At 38.4% G+C, this 20,532-nt stretch overlaps 1 protein-coding gene across 1 annotated transcript in view; it reads right to left on the bottom strand.

The window, feature by feature from the left end:
- Nucleotides 1–8,722: 8,722 nt before the first annotated feature.
- Nucleotides 8,723–20,532, bottom strand: part of GSPT1 (G1 to S phase transition 1) — a 35,941-nt gene continuing 24,131 nt past the window's right edge. The window contains exons 12-15 of the mRNA XM_082670884.1: nucleotides 16,564–16,737; nucleotides 15,647–15,736; nucleotides 15,328–15,496; nucleotides 8,723–13,475 (exon numbers count right to left, since the gene is read on the bottom strand). Of these exons, the coding sequence (XP_082527010.1) occupies nucleotides 13,423–13,475; nucleotides 15,328–15,496; nucleotides 15,647–15,736; nucleotides 16,564–16,737 (486 nt within the window). The 3' untranslated portion in view covers nucleotides 8,723–13,422. The remainder of the gene's footprint in view (nucleotides 13,476–15,327; nucleotides 15,497–15,646; nucleotides 15,737–16,563; nucleotides 16,738–20,532) is intronic.

Genomic DNA, 20,532 nt, shown 5'->3' with positions numbered 1-20,532 from the left:
GTCTTCCTTGCAGTGCGCGGGCTTCTCATTGTGGTGGCTTCTCTTGCTGCAGAGCACGGGCTCTAGGCGCACGGGCTCAGTAGCTGTGGCCCATGGGCTTAGTTGCTCTGCAGCATGTGGGATCTTCCCGGACCAGGGCTTGAACCCATGTCCCCTGCATTGGCAGGTGGATTCTTAACCACTGTGCCACCTGGGAAGTCCTGTCTGGCTTTGTCTTTAACCAGAAACTTGTAGGAGAAGTGTTCTAAACCTTTGGCACCTACTCGCACTTGTCTGTTTTAGAATCTAGTATAAGATGGAATTCGTTTTAGCATGATATTATGAATTGTCACGTTAGGCTTCATGTATCTGTGTTTCCTAGTATTCTGAAGAGAGCATCGGGGCTGTCACATGTTGTGTCACCTGAATTCAAGTTTGAGAACCAGACTTTCGGGCCAGGGGAACAGCATGAATTCAGGTGAAAGAGGATGGTGGTGTTTGGAAGTAGTAAGTGGCTGGAGTAGGGATGGCAGAGGAAAGAAATGGGAGATGAGGCTAGAGTGGGGAGGTTAAGGAATTTATTATCAAGCTGAAGGTTTATATTTTGGAGAAATCATACAGATACAAGGTTTTTGAACTGGTACTAGGGAAGAAGAGGAGGTGATGAATTATGCTTTAGGAAAGCTAATATTGCTGTGGTATTGTAGTGGTTAAAAAAAAATGTCATATGCCCACAAATTCTTTGAAACTTAAGTGATGGAGTTTCGTTCCCCTCCCCTTGAGTATGGGCTGGACTGAGTAGACTTGCTTCTAGCAAATAGAATAGAGCAGAAGTGATGGGATGTCACTTTGGAGATTAGATTATAAAAAGACTATAGTTTCCACCTTAAGTGTTCTTTTCCCCTCCATCTTCCCCCCCACCTCTCCCTCCGTCTTTCCTTTGTTCAAAATTACTTTCTCTGGGTGAAGCCAGCTACCAAGTCCTGAGACTACTCAGGCAACCTGCCAGCAAGTGAGCTTGGAAGTGGATCCTCCTCCAATCGATCCTGCAAAGTTTTTTGTTTTTGTTTTTTTTTTTTTTTATTTTTGGCTGCGCTGCGTTTTCATTGCTGCATGCGGGCTTTCTCTAGTTGCGGCGAGCGGGGGCTACTCTTCATTGCAGTGCATGGGCTTCTCATTGCGGTGGCTTCTGTTGTCGCAGAGCATGGGCTCTAGGCGCACGGGCTTCCGTAGTTGTGGTTTGCAGGCTCTAGAGCACAGGCTCAGTAGTTATGGCGCACGGGCTTTGTTGCTCCGCGGCATGTGGGATCTTCCCAGACCAGAGCTCGAACCCGTGTTCCCTGCATTGGCAGGCGGATTCTTAACCACTGCGCCACCAGGGAAGCCGATCCTGCAAAGTTTTGAGAGATCCTGAGCCAGAACCATCTAAGCTATGCTGCTTCCAGATTCCTGACCCACACACATAAACTATGAGATAATAAATGTTTGTTATTTTAAGCCACTAAATTTGGGCTTGGTAATTTGTTATCCAAAAATAGATAACTAGTGGAAATGTGTAGCCCTCCCATCTTCAGACCCATCAGCTGTGTTGATGTAAAAGTCCTGTTAGGACCTCACACCCAAAACAAGTTCCACCATGAGCTCATTATCTTCCTCTCAAACCTGCTCTTCGTATGTTTTCTGTCTCAGTTCATGGCACCACAAACTCACTGCCTAGTTGCCCAAGCCAGAATATGGGAATCCTCAATTCTTTTCTCCTCATCCTCCATATATGGTCAATAACAAAGTCCTGTTGTTTATTTCTTCTAAATATTTCTTGCATTCATCCAATCCTTTTTATCCCTTCCAGCTTGTGATGCAAACTATCATTACTTTTTTTCCTAGACTACTGTACCAGCCTCCTAAGTTGTCCTCCTACCTCCAGTTTTGCATATTATAGTCCATTCTTTGCCCTTCGGTGGGAGTGATCTTTGTAAAGGGCAGATGTGGTCCTATCAAACCTGATCATGCTTAACCAACTTCCTTGCAATATCATTGTCATTAGGATGAAATACAGATTCCTTAATTTGCCTTCTACATATCCAAGTGTGCATTTGTTTTCTTGTGTCCCATCTGGTTTAGAATTTGTCCTGGAAAAAAGTGTCCCAGTTTGAAAAATAAATTTTATGGTCAACCTCAACATATTAGGCACTCTTCATCTGCTGCCTCCCTTATTACCTCCCTGACTTCATACCCTGCCTCTCACCCCTTCAGTCTTTAGATCCTGGTTTCAACTCTGCAGTTCCCACTTGTCTTCATACCTTCTAACATGCTGTAACTTCTTCCTGGAGCACTACCACCTGCAAAGTCGTCCTACCATAATTGGCTGTCCCCTGCTTGAGAATAAGCTCTGAGAGGGCAGGGGAGAGCCAATTAATGGTAGGAAAACTATAAATGATATCTTCACCATTGTATCCTTAGCACCTAGCCCATATATAACATAATGAATATTCACTTGAAGAATGAGTAATGCATTGTAATGGCCTGAGACAGGGCTTAGGTTGACAAGAATAGGAAACTATTGTGGTTTTCTAGGTATTGATCTAATAGCGTGATAGCAGTGAGGACAAAGTATAAGACTTGAACAAAAATTGGATAAACAAGAAGGGAAATTCAGATTATTCCCAAATTCTGAATAACTGGGCAAATCGGTGGTTTTGTTAATAGAGCTTGGGAAGGCAGGAGGAGCAGTAGATTTGGAAAGAAAAATATGATATTCTTTTTCAATACTGAGTTTGAAGTTCCAGGGGTACATCTATGTGGATCTGGAACGTGGAGGAGAAGGTTCCTGAACTTAAACAGGAAATGTGAAAGTCATGGAAATGATGGTTAAAATTGTGGAGAGACTTCCCTGGCGGTCCGGTGGTTAAGACTCCACACTTCCACTGCAGGGGGCACTGGTTCGATTTCTGGTTGGGGAACTAAGATCCCGCATGCCATGTGGTGCAGCAGAAAGAAAAAAAGCTTTGGAAATAGATGAGATAGCAAAGAGAAGAAGCATAGAGTCAGAATAGGGCTATGGAGAAACCCTCAGTAGGGGACAGGAGGAAAAAGAGCCTGTAAAAGAGAACTAGTTGATGTAAAAGAGGGTGCTTAGGAATGGAGAAGTGAGGATGTGTTAATACCGTCAAATACTGAAGAACTTCTAAAAGGCCAATTTGTTGGGCAGTTAGGTCATGGCGACCTTACAGAAAGCAATTTCAGTAAAGGATTATGAGGAATGTGAGTGAGAGAGGAAAACTGGAACATTGGTATATTTTAAACTTTTACCATTAAGGCAAATGAAGTGAAAATATTTTTGTGTCCCAGGGAATTCTTTATATTGACAATTCTCTTTACTATCAACGATAACGTATATAATAGCACTTGCCCATCTCTCTATATGGCATTTATTTTTAAAATTTTATTTATTTATTTATGGCTGTGTTGGGTCTTCGTCGCTGCGCACGGGCTTTCTCTAGTTGGGGCGAGCAGGGGCTACTCTTCGTTGTGGTGTGCGGGCTTCTCATTGCGGTGGTTTCTCTTGTTGTGGGGCATGGGCTCTAGGCATGCGAGCTTCAGTAGTTGTGGCACACGAGCTTAGTTGCTCCGTGGCATGTGGGATCTTCCCGGACCAGGGCTCGAACCCGTGTCCCCTGCATTGGCAGGCGGATTCTTAACCACTGCACCACCAGGGAAGTCCCTATATGGCATTTATTGAGTTGTTAGCATTTTTGATTTCTCCAAAGTTTGAACGTCTGTGGCCTTATCCTATTCACTTTCAATCCATAGGGCCCAACTCATGTGTAGGTGCTTACCACCAGTGAGCTTACAACTTAACAGGGCAAAATAAGGCATACGAGGCAGGAAGTGATAAATGCTGAAAGTGGTATAAGATGCCACATGAACTCAGATTCCTTAAAAACTGAAAGAATAGCAGTAGGAAGAAGAGTTCTTAAAATTAGTGTTTCACCTGCTTTGATAATAACTGTTGCTTAGTTTGTTTTCTCTATGTACTAGATTGAATCTTTGAGGACCAGAACTAGAGTTTAGTTATTTTGGTACACACAGGGTATGCCTGGCCTGAGGTGAGCAGACACTGCGTCTGTGAATCCCTTTCTGCTGCCTTAAGGCTTTACTCTTAATTTTCCTCTTCCTGTTCTGTTTTCTTCATTTTCCCCTTCTCCAGTAGCTGTCTTTGTTTCATGTGTGTTATTAAGAGGTAGTGTCATGCTACTTCTCCTTTTTTCCCTCTACGTTTTTTTTGTCCTTTTGTAGTCAAGTGGTTTCTCCTGACTCCTTGGTTTCAATCACACTATTCCTATTCCCTTTAAAGTCACCAGTGACCTTTTAAGTCAAATAATTTTTAAAAAATCCTTGTTCTTCTTGACCTGTTGTATTTGAAACCATTCTAATGTACACTGAAATTTCTCAAGGAATTTTATCCCTTCCTAAATATCCGTGCCTGCTGTTTATTAAGACCTGGGTTAGCCATTAGTGAGCACTAGTTTTAAATCTGAAATGTACTCAATTTTTTCTGTGTAAGTATAGTTGCCGTAATATGTTATTTAACTTTGGGATTTATGTTGGAAAATATTTTACTCCACCAGTTCGTCTTTTATTTTTATTTATTTATTTTTGGCCACACCATGCGGCATGCGGGATCTTATTTCTCCCACCAGGGATTGAACCCAGGCCCTCTGCAGTGGAAGCGTGGATTCTTAACCACTGGACCACCAGGGAAATCCCCCAAATGGTCCTTTAAAACAAGCTAATCTGAAAAACTAATCCATATTATTTTATCAAATTTCACTCAATAGCCTGAGGGTAGATAGTTCATTAATAAATTAAATAACTTAAAATTTTCTTAAACTGCTGTCAGTTCTACCTTTTCTTTTTAAGGCTTTTCAAACTCAAGATACTGCTGAGCACACACAAGATTAATACTATGTAAACTCTCTCTATCCAGACTCCACATATTAAATTACATTATTTATGCCTATCCTTTACCCCCTAAAAATAATGAATTTTTAAAAGAATTAAATATGGTAATTGCCAGCCAAAATGAACATAGTATTGTACTTGTAAAGGAATACTATAGGTAGTCCTAATAATGGAGATTGAGTTAAAGGAAAACTAAATGTAATTAAGTATCCTGAACCATGTATGTGAATTACTTTTTAAAAATTAATACATACATTAACATCTGGGAAGAAATGAAAGTAATTAGCATGTACATTTCTAATGGAACAATTACTAAGTTTTGTGGTATGATTTCTTTTTATAGTAAACATACATTAAGGAAGAGACATTCAATAGTTTGAGTACCCAGGTCTCACTGAATACCATTAAGTTGTTTCTCTGAAGGTACTGAAAGAGGTTTCTGTTTAAACTTCTTGAAATTTTTTTTTTTTTTTTTTGCGGTACGTGGGCCTTTCACTGTTGTGGCCTCTCCCGTTGTGGAGCACAGGCTCCAGATGCGCAGGCTCAGCGGCCATGGCTCACGGGCCTAGCCACTCCGCGGCATATGAGATCTTCCCGGACCGGGGCACGAACCCACGTCCCCTGCATCGGCAGGCGGACTCCCAACCACTGCGCCACCAGGGAAGCCCTGAAATTTTTTTTTTAGTAGTTGCAAAATCTGCCTGCTTAACAAAATGGCCTTAACTGTATGCAAAGTAGTATAAATCATAGTGCAACTACCTGCAAAGAATGTATGAAGATGTTGCTAGATGGTAAACAAAGTTTAAGAAACAGCAAACTTAATAATGGAGCTCAAATTCCAGTTATTTGAAAATAAATATTTGCTAGAATCAACTAGTAAATCTAAACAACCCTGCAAAATTAGAATAATTACAAATGACAGAACAACAACAAACAAGCCATATAATTATCCATGTCTGGGTTATCTAAAAGCAATTTTAAAAATCTTAGTGTCCTCAAGATACTCATCCTGGTATTGAAATCTGCTAGGAGATATTAACCTAGACGTAGTAGAATTAAGAGGTGAAACAATATTGCTCAAATACAGAATGTGACATTTTAAGGAAGGTAGGAAGAGCATGGTCTTTTTGGTCAGAAAGATCTGAGTCTGAATCCCAACTCAGCGATATACTAGTTATTTAGCTTTGGACAAGTTAGCTAATCTCCCAAGCCTCAGTTTCTTTATCTGTAAAATGAAGCTAGTTCTCCATTGGAATTGTAAGAGATTAAATGAGGTATCATATATATCAACATAGTACCTGGCACATACATAATAGCACAGGGCCCTTTGCTGAAAATAATCATTAAATGGATTAGAAAGTGAAATGTGCATCTTAGGGCCTGAAAGAGGGGAGGCCTGTACCTAAACTCAAGCAGGGAAGAAGAGGCTGGTAAGTCAAGAAATTTTTATTAGATTCTAATTTAAAAAAAAAAAAAAAATGGGGAGGGCCCTAGGGAAGGAGAAGCAAGAGAACAATGAGATCACCAGAAAGGAGAGAAGAAAATGAAAAGGTTTTCAGTAGAGAAACTTTATCAACCTGTTTGCTGTTCCTCTTTAGCTCTCTTCTTGTACCTATATAGCTGTGTGGGTACCTTGAGCACCTCTTGTTGCTCAGTCTCATGATGTACACCAACCCTTCCTTGTACACCATTTAGGTAGACAACTTTTTAATCCAGTCAGTCTCAATTTAGAGGAATTATATTCCTTGAGAAATGTTATTAAGGCTATTAAAAAAAAATCTTATTTATCTGGCTGTGCCGGGTCTTAGTTGTGAGATGCGGGATCTTTAGTTGTGGCATGTGGTATCTAGTTCCCTGACCAGGTATTGACCCGGGCCCACTGCATTAGGAGCGTGGAGTCTTAGCCACTGGATCACCGGGAAGTCCCATTAAGGCTATTTTAAAAAGTGACCTCTAGGCTTTAAAAAGAAAAAGCCTTTTCAGTACCACTGATCATCTTTTATCTTTGAAGATAAGCAGCTGACAACTTCTTGGAGGACTGTGTTCTTTTAACCATACCAGTATATAACTGGTGAATGTTACTGACAGTTCAAAGTGCATCTTTACTCAAATTAGGAAGGTTTTCAATAGCCACTGAAAGTATTATGCTAGGTCATCAATAAGGGATCAATAAAAGAACTTCTAAAAGTTATTCATACATGTAATTTAATAAAACAAATCTACCAAAAAAGAAAACAAGGACTTAGCCCTGAGGTTTAAAAGAGTTAATCAGTAGAGGTACAAGTCAGGTGAATTTGCCTCTAGCAACATGAAAGTGTGATAGGGACAATCCAGTTTTATAATTGACAGGGCACATCAAAGGGAACAGAGTGAAGCAAGCACTCAAGACTGATAGGGAGATCAGAAGGGAGCTCACGTTTTTTCACCTTTGGGGAGGCTAAATAGTCTGTTTCTGTTTGGTAACAGCTTTACAAAAGCAGATAAAAGGAGAAGAAGTAAAGCTTTTCTCTCTGGTTTATTTACTCATTTGCATTTCTAATGATAAATTCAAACGAGGCTGTTTGTATTTGCAACCAACAGGAGAAAAAATCCTAATTGGAAAACAAAATTAAAATTTTCAAGGACGGACAAAAATTTATGCGATATACATCAAATAAAATTATTACCCAGCAAATATAAAGAGAATAAACTGTTAAGACATGTGGGTTAATCTCTAAAACATGCTTAAAAAAAAGACAATTGGGTGCATAATATGATTCCATTTATGTGGAGTTCATAAATGGGCAAAACTGGGACTTCCCCAGTGGTCCAGTGGTTAAAACTCTGCTCTTCCACTGCAGGGGGTGCTGGTTCTATCCCTGGTCCGGGAAGAACTAAGATCCCACATGCCACAAGGTGAGGCCAAAAAAAACAACCAGGCAAAACTAATCTCTGGCAGAACCGTGATTGCCTTGGCAGGAGGAAGGGATGGATTGGAAACAGGCAGAAAGAAACTTCCTGTAGTGATGAAAATGTTCTATATGTTGATGGGGGTGTTTACATAATTGTATACACTTGACAGACTCGTTGTAAACTTGAGATCTGTGCATTTCACTGTATGCAAGCTTTATCTTAATAAAAAAAACACTCTTGTGTACACCTTCTGTTTGCTGGACCTTCTTTAAAACAGTAATTACTCCTACGAACCTAATCCTTTCAAAATTGCTTTCTCACCCTAAAACTTAGTGTATTTGCCAGGGAAATAGCAAAGATGGTGGAGATTGCTTTTGTTCTAAGTAACTTGTGTAGTTTGGAAGCAAACAAAGTCCTTTAGGAGGATTGTACTACTCAATTCAGAGGGGTGAAATCTCAACCTAAATATAATCACAAATAAGGGTGCAAAGCAAGTTCAGTATATGTTTTCTTCCATTATGCCCTCTCTAGCTAATCTATTTTGCCAGTAGACATATTATCAGTAGCCTCACTCTTCTCTAAACTCAAAGAATACAACTTATTTCATTGTAATTTGGCCATGATTTATTCTAGACTGGGAGATACAGTTCTTCACTACAAAGCTACAACATCCAGGGTACTGATGCTATTTTTCTGCTTTAAGATACATTGATAGAGAGAACTTGTGTATCTGAAACTGGTTCCACAGGCCATGAAGTGTAAAATCTTGTACACACTGCAGTACCGTGCCTATGTGTGGTCTGATGCCCAAACACGACATTGAGCATTGTAGAGAAAACAGGTTCACTCAGTGTATGATACAATACAGGTGATATAAAGAGACAAATCCTTCAAAAGGGAAGATGACAATTTTTATTGTTATTACAAAAGCAAATTTTTTTTAACATCTTTATTGGGGTATAATTGCTTTACAATGGTGTGTTAGTTTCTGCTTTATAAAAAGCAAATTTTTTTAACTTCAGTCATTTGAATAATTGCAAGAGCAGACTAAGGGCTTAATCCTCACACAGGCACCAAGTCAGGCACAGTAGGTAGCTACAAATCATAAGAAAAAGGTTTCTTTACCTTGGATTCCTGTAATTCCTACCTAGAGCATTCTGCCATGCTTTGGAATTAGTTAAAAACCCAGCAAACCTAATCAGTTCCCTTTAATTCTGCTTTTTAAAAAATGAGAGCTAGGTATTAACCTGCTGTCTAGTGAAAACTAGTCACTAAATCCTGGCCTGAGAGAGAGCCACATTTGTTTTAGAGCAAAGAGAAGAAAGTAGTTAACTAAGAGGTGTGTCAATTTCTGAGAGCCCCATGTGAGTCCTTAAGATATAGACCTTCTGGACTCAGACCTCAGTTTCACCTAATGCATGTGGATGGTCACCTGAGAAGTGCAGGAGCTCCAGCTCCAGCACAGACACTCTTTCCGGGGAAGCAGGAAAGGAGGTAGCAGGGACTTGGGCTGACATCTGAAGCACTAAGGTAATGTGCCTGGCAGAGGGTAGCCTCAGGAAGCACAAAATGTAATTCTACCTTTGCTGTCCACAAACCTGAGGTTTAAAGGGCACAGTGGCATGTGTGGCAAGGCAGAAAAGACAATTACCATTCTGAGAATTGATGAAGAAATCCTGCCTAATTTTCTGCCTAATCAGACATGGTGCCTATCTGCTTCTCCCTTATTTTGGAGAACACTCCCAACACTCCCACACCTCCAGGCCCTTAAAACATTTCTTAGTAAACAACTCAGCTAGCATATTACTGTTTCAAGGAAGCATAGGATTAGAGGTATGTGAAAAGTGTATTTACTGAAAGGAAGACTCAATATGTTCTAGCATATTGAAAATTAAGAATATCCTAGAGCCAAAACCATCACAAGTTGAACCATATTTACCCTACCTGAAATTTGGCAGTAAACTGGTTCAAATGGAATCCACTGAACTACAGGAAAATAACACTTCCTATTCCATTTACCATGAAATCTAATATAACCAACTGACTGCTAAAGTTAAACCTACTAGGTTTTTGAACTCAAAGTTGTGCATGTGTAATTACATTTATATAACAAGTTGCTGCCATGGCAAGATTTCTAGAGAAAGAAACAAGATCATAAATGTATTAGATGGCATCTGCTATAATCACTGAAAAATTAGCTGGAGGAAATATAAGCCATATTATTTGGAGACAGAAAATCGTCCCCTAAATTCTGTTGATTGCTATCTACCTTAAGTGTATATGTCTGTGAGAGGATTAATGGCACAGTTTATTCTATAAGATAGGCCAACGCTGAAAATTTAGTCATCCTACAGTCAGAGCTATAGTGCTGTTACCAGAATTTTCACAAAGGGTTTTTAAAAGCTGAAAGTTGCGTGACGTTAAGAGCTACAATAAAAACTGTCCCTTGACTACCTTAAATTCCTACCCAAAGCAGTGAAGCTGTCATCCACGAAGCAGCGGTCCGCAAGGAAGTCCATGCCAATGAGGAAAGGTGCTAGAGTGCTGTCATGTGGAACAGCCATCAAAGACCACAGAGTAATTACAGTCGTAACTAGTGTTTTCTGAAGATTGCCAGGGAGTTTAGTTGATTTTTTTCAAAAATTCATCATGGAAGCAGTTTTCGACCATAAGTTCACCTTTTTCTTGGGTTGCAAAACTGCGGCTGGTTGAAAGTATGACCCAGAGTATCTGCAGTACTTCAGCTGAGGATGCCTGTAACTGTTCAGCTGCATCACGTTCAAAGTCCATCCCATATTGTAAAAGCAGTTCTTGTAGTTTATGTAACTAGCAGACAAGTATGAATTACCTCGTTACAGTGAACAACCTGTATCCTTTTATAATTTACAAAATTTTTACATTCAATTATCACATTTCAATTCAAAACAAATATACGTGGGCTTATTTACCCAAGAACACTTTACTATTTGTCACTTAATTTCGTGGCATTATATACTCAGTCCATCTCTTTTGGTTTGATTTTACATAATTTTCATTGGATGAGTTGTTTGCAAATTAAAAACAAGAAGCAAATGCTGTATTTCCCCTTCTCCCACAGTAAGAAATAGGATTTAAAATGGCCATCACTTAGATGTTTATTTCAGTATCTTTCTTAAATTCATTTCATTAATTTAAAAAACTATAATTAAATAATATATCATGAAAGCTGTATAAAGAACATCATTAATGCAAAGAAAATTGTGATTCTAACATATCTATGCTAAAGAGGAAAAAAATGTTTAGGTCTGTAATATCCTAAGTCTACAGCCAATTACCCTATTTTTGCATTGTCAACAATGTAAACACGTTTGTACTTACAGAAGACAAAATGACAGCGTAGGAATCTGTATTGCTTTTTAAAGGTCCAACATCTCCACACACTCCCAGTTCACTTCAGACATTATATTTGCCCATCCAAGTAACCAGGCAGTGTAATGAGTTTAAAATGCATCAAGTTTAAGTGAGCATTCTTCCCAAAGAACTTAAAAGCCCATAAAAATGTATGGTGTTGGTTAACAATGAGGTTTCTTCTAAATAATCTTATTTGCATAAATATACAAGAATCCATTGAATTTTATTTCATAATTATCCTTTTTTTTTTTTTTTTAGAGGTAGGCCCTTCACAGTTGATATCCATGTCATTTTACTTGAGTCTTGGCAACATACACATAATATCCTAAAAGTGTAAATGTTTTAATAGCAAACATAACTGTTTTTTAAAAAATGTGTTCAGTTTAAAAATGGAAATCTATCTCTGGAATTAATTTCAATGACTCTTGAGCTTTTAAAGATTCATTAAAATCCAAGCAATTGCTAGTATTTTGTTCTTAATAACTTGGAAGTAGAAAAAGAGTTACTATGCACTGATTAAAGCTCCCACATATCCCAGAAAAATAAAAGCCCAGAGATTTGCAGACATAATAAATTTTATTTAAATTTCATGCAGTTTTAATAGCCATGAGTATAGTTATAGGAAGCTGGAGGACAGTAACTATGCTCTGTCCATAAGATGTGGCCTCATTCATGAAATGAATGGGAATTTTACAGTTAAGAAAACAGGATTAGATTAATTTTTATGTTTTGTGACTGGAAATACAGTCTGACTAGGCTTTTCTTTTCTGAGGCAGATGATTACATGGAAGGGACATGTCATTAAATACACAATTACAAAGTATCTTATTTAGAGATAAACCAATCTAAAAGAGGCCAAGTCTTTGATAAAGGGGGCATCCAATAAACCCAGAAAGTGTCCCCTCCATTTCCCATTTATTCTCATTAAAAAATTTCAAAGTTGTGACACAGTTTTAACAGAAAGTCAGCCTTTGATCTAAAATCCACAATGCTGCATTGCGGTTCATCCAAATCATAATTTAGCAAATTTCAAGAAAACAGTCAATTTCGAAAAATTGAGAAAAACTTACACTGTGCTTGATTCTATTTATCACTGTTAACTTTAGTCTGTGCAGATTCTGATGGTTCTAAAAATATGTTCATTTAGTTGCTGGATGAGATTTAGCTTTAATCAGCAAGAATCATCCAGCCTTTAAAATTACTAATACAAACAATAAACTGAGTAATTTGTAGAACTGGCACTTGCAGTTGATACAGTTTTCATATTAGATGCATGCAGCTCTTATAAATACTAAAGGAGGCATTTCTGCCACGTCTCAACATGCTGTCTTTATTGTAAATTCCATTAATTTAACAAGTTAATGTAATTTTTCGTAGGGGTACAATTTTATTATGCTTTATACTTATAAAAACTACAGTATGCTGTTCTTGTATTTTAAAACCACTTACTGTGTTTAAGAAATCATGTTAAAATATAAATTGGCAGAAACTGGTAGACCTAATAAAGCAGTGTCACAGTTGCATAAAGATACTGTATGTATGCATTAACCATCAAAAGAATGGGGTCAAACTAATTCTTTCTTTTAATACAAACTTGAACATTGTTTGTAAATGCCTCATTTAAAGTAGTGGATAAGGAAAGTTTAGAAAAGTCCAAGTAATAAAATGTACTCAATTACTTGGTAAAGTTAAAAAGCTAATGCAACAATGTTACATCCAGATAAAAAACATTATTCAAAAGCAATTCAAATACCGAAAAGGGTTTCAAATTGAATATTTTATTAACATGGTAGTTGTCTTTGTAACATGTGCACACACACTCGCACACTCAGAATGATCTGCCTGGGGGAAAAAAAGACTAAGTATGCCTAAGGGAAATGAAAAATTAAAAAATTCCTGGTAGGTTTTCATTATTGTAGGCAATTATGTCCACATCACTTACAAAGCTATTGCCAAATCTGTCCAAGGAAGCAGAGTTTGAGAGGGGAAGAAAAAAATCTTGGGAAAAATTCAACAGTGGCATAGCAGAGCTCTCAATATGAGAAAGCTGACATAATGTGGACTTTTGCTGTGAATTTTTGTCTTTGCAAAACATGGGGAGAGGTTTGTCAATGGGCAGAAAATAAGAGTAGGCGGTGTGAAGTAGGCTTTTGCAGTCAGTTTTCCTCACAGTATTGTGCAGGGTCATCAAGAAAATGCTTAGTCTTTCTCTGGAACCAGTTTCAGAACTTTTCCAATTGCAATGGTCTTACCTAGAAATGAAATTTTTAAAAAACCTTTTCAGTAGTTAACAGCAAGGCTATGTAAGATATTAAAATTTATTATTTTAAATCATATTTTAAATCATTATTTTACAATGTAAATGACTAACTGGCTTTACCATCAAAGACATGATTTCTGATTAATGGAGGGGAACTGAAGATATGATTTTCTTTCAAAAATCTATGCTTGGAGAAGTAAAATGTGGATATCCGTACAATGGAATACTATTTGGCAATAAAAAGGAATGAATTACATACAGTACAAGCCACAACATGACTGAAGCTCAAAAACATGCTGAGTAAAATAAACTAGACACTAAAGGCCACAAACTATATGATTCTATTTTATATGTCGTGTCCCAAAAAAGGCAAACAGAGAGAAAAAGTAGGTTTATGGTTGCCTAAGGCTAGGGGTGGGAATAGGTGGTGACTTTGTGAACAGGTATTAGGGTTCCGTTCTAGATGTTATAAAATTAGAATGCGGGGATGACTGTACAACTCTGTAAACATATAATTCACTGAATTGTATACTTAAAACAGGTCAATTTCATGGTATGTAAATTATCTCATTAAAAGCTGTTAAACAGGGCTCTCAGTCCTATTATAAGAGATAGAAAACCCATGTAGATCTTGTGAAAAACCTAAAAGCCAACTACTCTTTAGAAAGAAAAAAAATTCTGGGGTTAAAAATTCTTGCTACATTAATTTCTTCTGCCTGATTTTATCAGGTAACTAAAATTCTTGTTTTGTTATATTAATGGGACAAACCCAGTAACCAGTTTCACCAAGAAGAGTTTTAAGATAATGACTTCAAATGGATACCACCTTTACACAGATTTCTCCAAAATAAGGCTCAGGGACCATATTCATCATATTCCCAGTGCTTGGCATGGCTCCTGCCATGCAGTAGATATACAGTAAAGTTACTGCTGAATGAAACTGGAACTAATATGTGAACTGACTATTCTATATTTCAAGTGAACCATGAAGTTTTATGTAAAGTTTTCCATAGTCTTAAAAGTTATCTAAGTTAATATAATAATCTATAGAGAAATGTCATTTTGTTTCCATAATACCAGAGTTTCATGGCTGTGAGATAAGAAAATTACAGCTGTTCCAATCCACTCAGATAGGCAGAAATGGACACACACACAAAAGAACATGAATATTAAACTTCTGAAATATTAGGTGTTAAGACTATCAATCTATGTACCCCTTTTATCTCCCCCCATTTCGATGTGGTTAATGTTTATCATATTTGATTTTAAAATGATTTCTTCTGAGCATAAAAAAAGATGTCTACCTCAGAGGCTTGCTTAGTAAAAATTTGCGGTATGCGGGCCTCTCACTGCTGTGGCCTCTCCTGTTGCGGAGCACAGGCTCCAGACGCGCAGGCTCAGCAGCCATGGCTCACGGGCCCAGCCACTCCGCGGCATGTGGGATCCTCCCGGACCGGGGCACGAACCCGTGTCCCCTGCATCGGCAGGCGGACTCTCAACCACTGCGCCACCAGGGAAGCCCCAAGATGAGTTTTAATCACACATATTACAGAGGATTTCATCATAGAAATGTCTTATTTAGTAATAAATAAAATGACTCTCAAAATCCACTGCTTGCAAAATATTAAAATTAAGATTATTCATCTAGAGCATCACTACTAAGATGTGTTGTCAAGTCTGTCTGCTGTTCAACTCATTCAACTCATAAAACATTTATTATATGAATATATTATAAAACAAGTATCCAAGTTTCCTATGAACTTGCAATGTGCGCTGCACTCAGATGAAGATTACCAAAGCTAAGCATCTTAGATATAACACTAGACATCAATTTAAAGGCTTACCCTCATCTCTTAAAGTAAAACGACCCATCTGAGGGAAGTCTTTAAAGGTCTCAAGGCAGATGGTTCCTGCTGTTCTCAAGCGGGCAATGCATACTTGATCTTGTTTCACAAAGCGGGGTCGAGTCTTACTTTTTTCTCCTGATTTTTTGTCTACCAAGCAGATTAAGGCCTATCCAAGAAAAAAGGATGAGATTGGAATAATGTCAAATAAAAATCTTTAATACTAGAAGTGCAAATAAGAATACATCACTGTTGCTGATCAAAAATTATCAAGATGAAATGGTCTTAAAACAAAAACCTCAGTTATCTTAAAACTCACTGTTATTTCGACTTCTTCAATACAGGTATGGATATGCAGCACCGCATTATAACCTGGGCAGATGATGGATTTGTGCTCTATAATCACTATCTGTCAAACAAAAAAATTCACATCTTTATCCCTAGGTAAAAAAGAATTGAATGTGTAACTCACAATCTCAGTAGGGCACCAACTTATTTTTGTGTTGGATCAGGTTGCCTTACCTCCAAGCATGAACTTTGTATCCTTACCTCACTGATCTTCTTGGCAAGCACACAAACTTTAAAGACACAGGCAGACTTTCTTCTCTGGGAAGGCTTTCCTCTATACTCCCCACCAAGGAATTAATCATTGCTGCTCACATGCTAGGTTTTTTCCTCCTAGATGTGAACTTATAGTTTTATCCGTTTCCCAGTATCCAAGGTCCAAAGTTAACAACCTTGTATCTGACATCAAAATCTAACTTGATTAGTCATCGCATCTTAGAACTCAAAAATTCTGCAAGCTGTACCAATCACTTACTCTTTCATTGTCCTGGGGAGGTCAGGTTGCTAATAACATCGAGAAATTATGTGTGTTTTTCTGTCTGGAAAGTTATTTGCTCTGAATGAACAGACAAACCATGACTTCCACAGCAACTACTCTCTACTTAAAGTGAAAAACACTTTGAGCAAAATGTAAGTATCAATATATATTATCAACAGGAAATAAATAGGGAACTTACAAAGCATACTACCTACCCAGTACTTGTACCATCTTAAAGACTTTATGTGTATGAGATATACATCACAGTTGTGATCTCTATATATGGTTTATTCTATTTTAGTTCCCCTTCTGCACACAATGGCATGTCACCAATAATCAGGACAAAGGAGATTTAAATTCTAGTTTCATTTAGACAGTGAACATCATCATAATAATTACAACAATTGGTTTACCTGGGCATCAAATGTGCGACCAGAATGACAAAGATTATTAGGATCACAAAGTATGAACCCTGGAAGAATCTCCTCCTCTTCAATTCCTTTCAGTCTGATTTTGAGGTTTTCACCTGGGGCTACAGAATCAGTTTCTACATCATCAGAAAGGATTCCAAGAACTTCCACGTTGTGCTTAAAAAGAAACCAAGATTGGAGATTTTTTGACACATTCACTGCATTATAGAACAGAAAATTATCTGTTTGCTGAAGACTTGCAAGTCACATTTTTCTGTGGTTGTTGATTAGCCAAAATAATTCTTTGAGTGTGAAACTTTATAACATTTGTATGACACGAACTTAATGAAAAAAATCATATCCTAGAAGTACAAACTGCCAATTAGAAGATTTATCTGTCACATCCTAATAATTTCCAAATAGAACAAGTATAAAGTAACATTTGTCTTTTTCAAAATTACAACATTAAATCTAAAATTTGGATTTTAATTTTATGGATGTAATTATTATTATTATTATTGTTAAATTCCAGGAGTTAACAGACATAGTTTCCATTACCTATCAATCCCCCAAACATCCAAAGAATGTACTTTTCTAAGGTTATTTGAACAGCTAAGCTTTAAAGCACATTGACTGTTTAATAGGTAGTTTCCTTTTGGGGTGATGAAAATGTTCTGGAACTAGACAGTGGTGACGGCTGCACAAAACTGTGAATGTACCTAAATGTCATTAAATGGTAAAATTTATATGTCTTTTACCACAATAATTTTTTTTTTAAAGAGCATATAGATGGGGAAAAAAATGCTAAAAGCAATACTCACTAGTATTCCCTCATTTTATTCCACTTCTGCCCTTAGAAGTAATTCATATTTTTAAAACACATGGCAGAAAACAAACAAAATAAAGCCTTCAGGACAAAAATGAACTTTCTCATGATGGTGGACATACAGTAGAGAATCCAGAATCACTATATTCCATACGAGAATTCTACAAACTGTCACTTGCTAAACTCTAGTAGTTTCCCCATACACACACATACACAAATAATGGCTTTCTTTCCCAAAAGGCAGCTTATACCTTACTGATACCTGTCTGTTGAAATTCATTCCAGGAACTGGTAATATAGCCATATTTGCTAGCAAATTCTTTACAGTAATGGGATAAAGGGGTAGAAACTAGCAGTTCCACCATACACAACTAAACAAGTATTGTTTAATACTTTTTGCCCAAATAATCCAGCATAATTAATTCCTCTCCCCAAATAAGGACTTTTATAGCTAAACAAAATAGAGCAAGTCTAATCTCTAATCCATACTTATGAAAAATTAAGACCAACAAATTCTTAGTTTATGAAAGGTATTAAGGATTTTACCTACTCTAAGTACCTCACATAAGTGGAGTCATACATGATTTATCTTTTTGTGTCTGGCATATTTCACTTAGTATAATGCCCTCCAGGTTCATCCATGTTGTAGCCTATGTTAGAATTTCCTTCCTTTTTAAGCTGAGGTAGTATTCTGTTGTACGTATACACCACATTTTGTTTGCTTATTCATCCATCAATGGACACTACAGGTTGCTTCCACATTTTGGCTATTATGAATAATGCTGCTATGAACATCAGTTCTTTTAAAATTTATTTTTGGCTGCGTTGGATCTTTGTTGCTGTGCGCTGGCTTTCTCTAGTTGCGGCGAGTTGGGGCTACTCTTCATTGCAGTGCGCGAGCTTCTTGTTGTGGAACACGGGCTCTAGGTGCACAGGCTCTAGAGCGCAGGCTCAGTAGTTGTGGTGCACGGACTTAGTTGCTCCGCAGTATGTGGGATTTTCCTGGACCAGGGCTCGAACCTGTGTCCCTTGCATTGGCAGGCGGATTATTAACCACTGCGCCACCAGGGAAGTCCCTGAACATCAGTTATTCAAGGTCTGCTTCCAGTTCTTTAGGGTATATACCCAGATGTGGAACTGCTGGATCATGATTATTCTATTTTTAATTTTTTTGAAGAAATGCCATTATGTTTTCCACAGCAGCTGCACAATTTTACATTCTTGCCAACACTGCACAAAGGTTCCAATTTCTCCACATCCTCACCGGCACTTGTTATTTTCTGGGGTTTTTGATAGTAGCCATCCAGATGGGTGTGAGGTCTCACTGTGGCTTTGATTTGCATTTTCCTAACGATTAGTGACGTTAAGTATCTTTTCATGTGCTTTTTGGCCACTGTACCTCTTTGTAGAAACATCTATTTAAGTTCTTCGCTCATTTTTAAGTCAGCTTGTTTTTTTTTTTGTTTTTTTTTTTTTGCGGTACATGGGCCTCTCACTGTTGTGGCCTCTCCCTTTGCGGAGCACAAGCTCCGGACGCGCAGGCCCAGCGGCCATGGCTCATGGGCCTAGCCTGCTCCGCGGCATGTGGGATCTTCCCGGACCGGGGCACGAACCCGTGTCTCCGGCATCGGCAGGCGGACTCTCAACCACTGCGCCACCAGGGAAGCCCAGCTTGCTTTTCTTTTTGTTGTTGAGTTGTAGGAGTTCTTGATATATTATGGATAGTAACCCCATATCAGATTTATGATATACAATTTTTTACCCACATTCTGTAGGGTGCCTACCTATTAATTTTTAAATGTAAAATAGCCTGGCATCTACATCTTTTAAAACATTTCATTCTATTCCACTGAGACTCAGGGGACTAGTGAACTCAGTGAACAGAGTTTTTAAGGCTTGATTAACAACTGTAAGATATGCTACATTGACCTGCTTAGTCATTAGTATAAAGGGACAGCTTCTACAAGAACTAGTATATTAAGGCCCTTTACCTTTAGCTATAGTCCAGCTCTAGGTTCACTTGCCCATAAGTACTTTTCTTTTCTTTATTGTGATAAAATACTCATAAAATTTACCTTTTTAAACCATTTTACATTGTACAGTTCAGTGGCATCTACGTTCACAATGGTGTACAACCATCACCAGTATCTGGCTCCAAAACACCTTCATCACCCCAAAAGAAAACTCTATACGCATTAAGCAATCACTCCCCATTCTTCTTCCCCAAGCCCCTTGCTTCCATCTCCACAAGCAAACTCAACTTCTGTGACTGCTGAACAAAATAGAGCAAGGATTCAAACTGACCATTATTTCCATTCATTTATCATTGACCTTCAAGTTGCAGAGGTAATTACCTTAGAAAAAAGATTCTATGATAGGATACTCTGATCTCCAAGGCATCAAGAAACCCCAAAGTAGGGCTTCCCTGGTGGCGCAGTGGTTGGGAGTCCACCTGCCGATGCGGGGGACACGGGTTCGTGCCCCGGTCTGGGAAGACCCCACATGCCACGGAGTGGCTGGGCCCGTAAGCTGTGGCCGCTGAGCCTGTGCGTCCGGAGCCTGTGCTCCACAACGGGAGAGGCCACAGCAGTGAGAGGCCCGCGTACAGCAAAAAAAAAAAAAAGAAACCCCAATTATACCTAAACAGTACATTGACAATTACCTTTTGTAATTCACTGTGCCTGGAATAAGCATGGTAAAGAAATTCTCAGGGGACCTCCCTGGTGGCACAGTGGTTAAGAATCCGCCTGCCAATGCAGGTTCAAGCCCTGGTCCAGGAAGATCCCACATGCTGCAGAGCAACTAAGCCCATGTGCCACAACTATTCAGCCTGCGCTCTAGAGCCCACGAGCCACAAATACTGAAGCCCATGTGGCTGGAGTCCGTGCTCCACAACAAAAGAAGCCACCATAATGAGAAGCCTGCACACCGCAACAAAGAGTAGCCCGCGCTCGCCACAACTAGAGAAAGCCTGTGCGCAGCAGCAAAGACCCAACACAGCCAAAAATAAATAAATTTATGGAAAAAAAAAAGAAAGAAAGAAATTCTCAGTTAAATCTTAACAAAGTCTCTATTTGGAAGTTCTGATGATTCAGGCCTGTTTTCCTACATAACTAATACCTCTAGATTGTTAGAGAAGTCCTCTG

The sequence above is a fragment of the Grampus griseus genome (genome assembly GCF_964374135.1).
Source record: "Grampus griseus genome assembly, chromosome: 14".
In the NCBI taxonomy this organism is placed as follows: Eukaryota; Metazoa; Chordata; class Mammalia; order Artiodactyla; family Delphinidae; genus Grampus; species Grampus griseus.
This window is presented reverse-complemented; position numbering and strand designations above follow the sequence as displayed.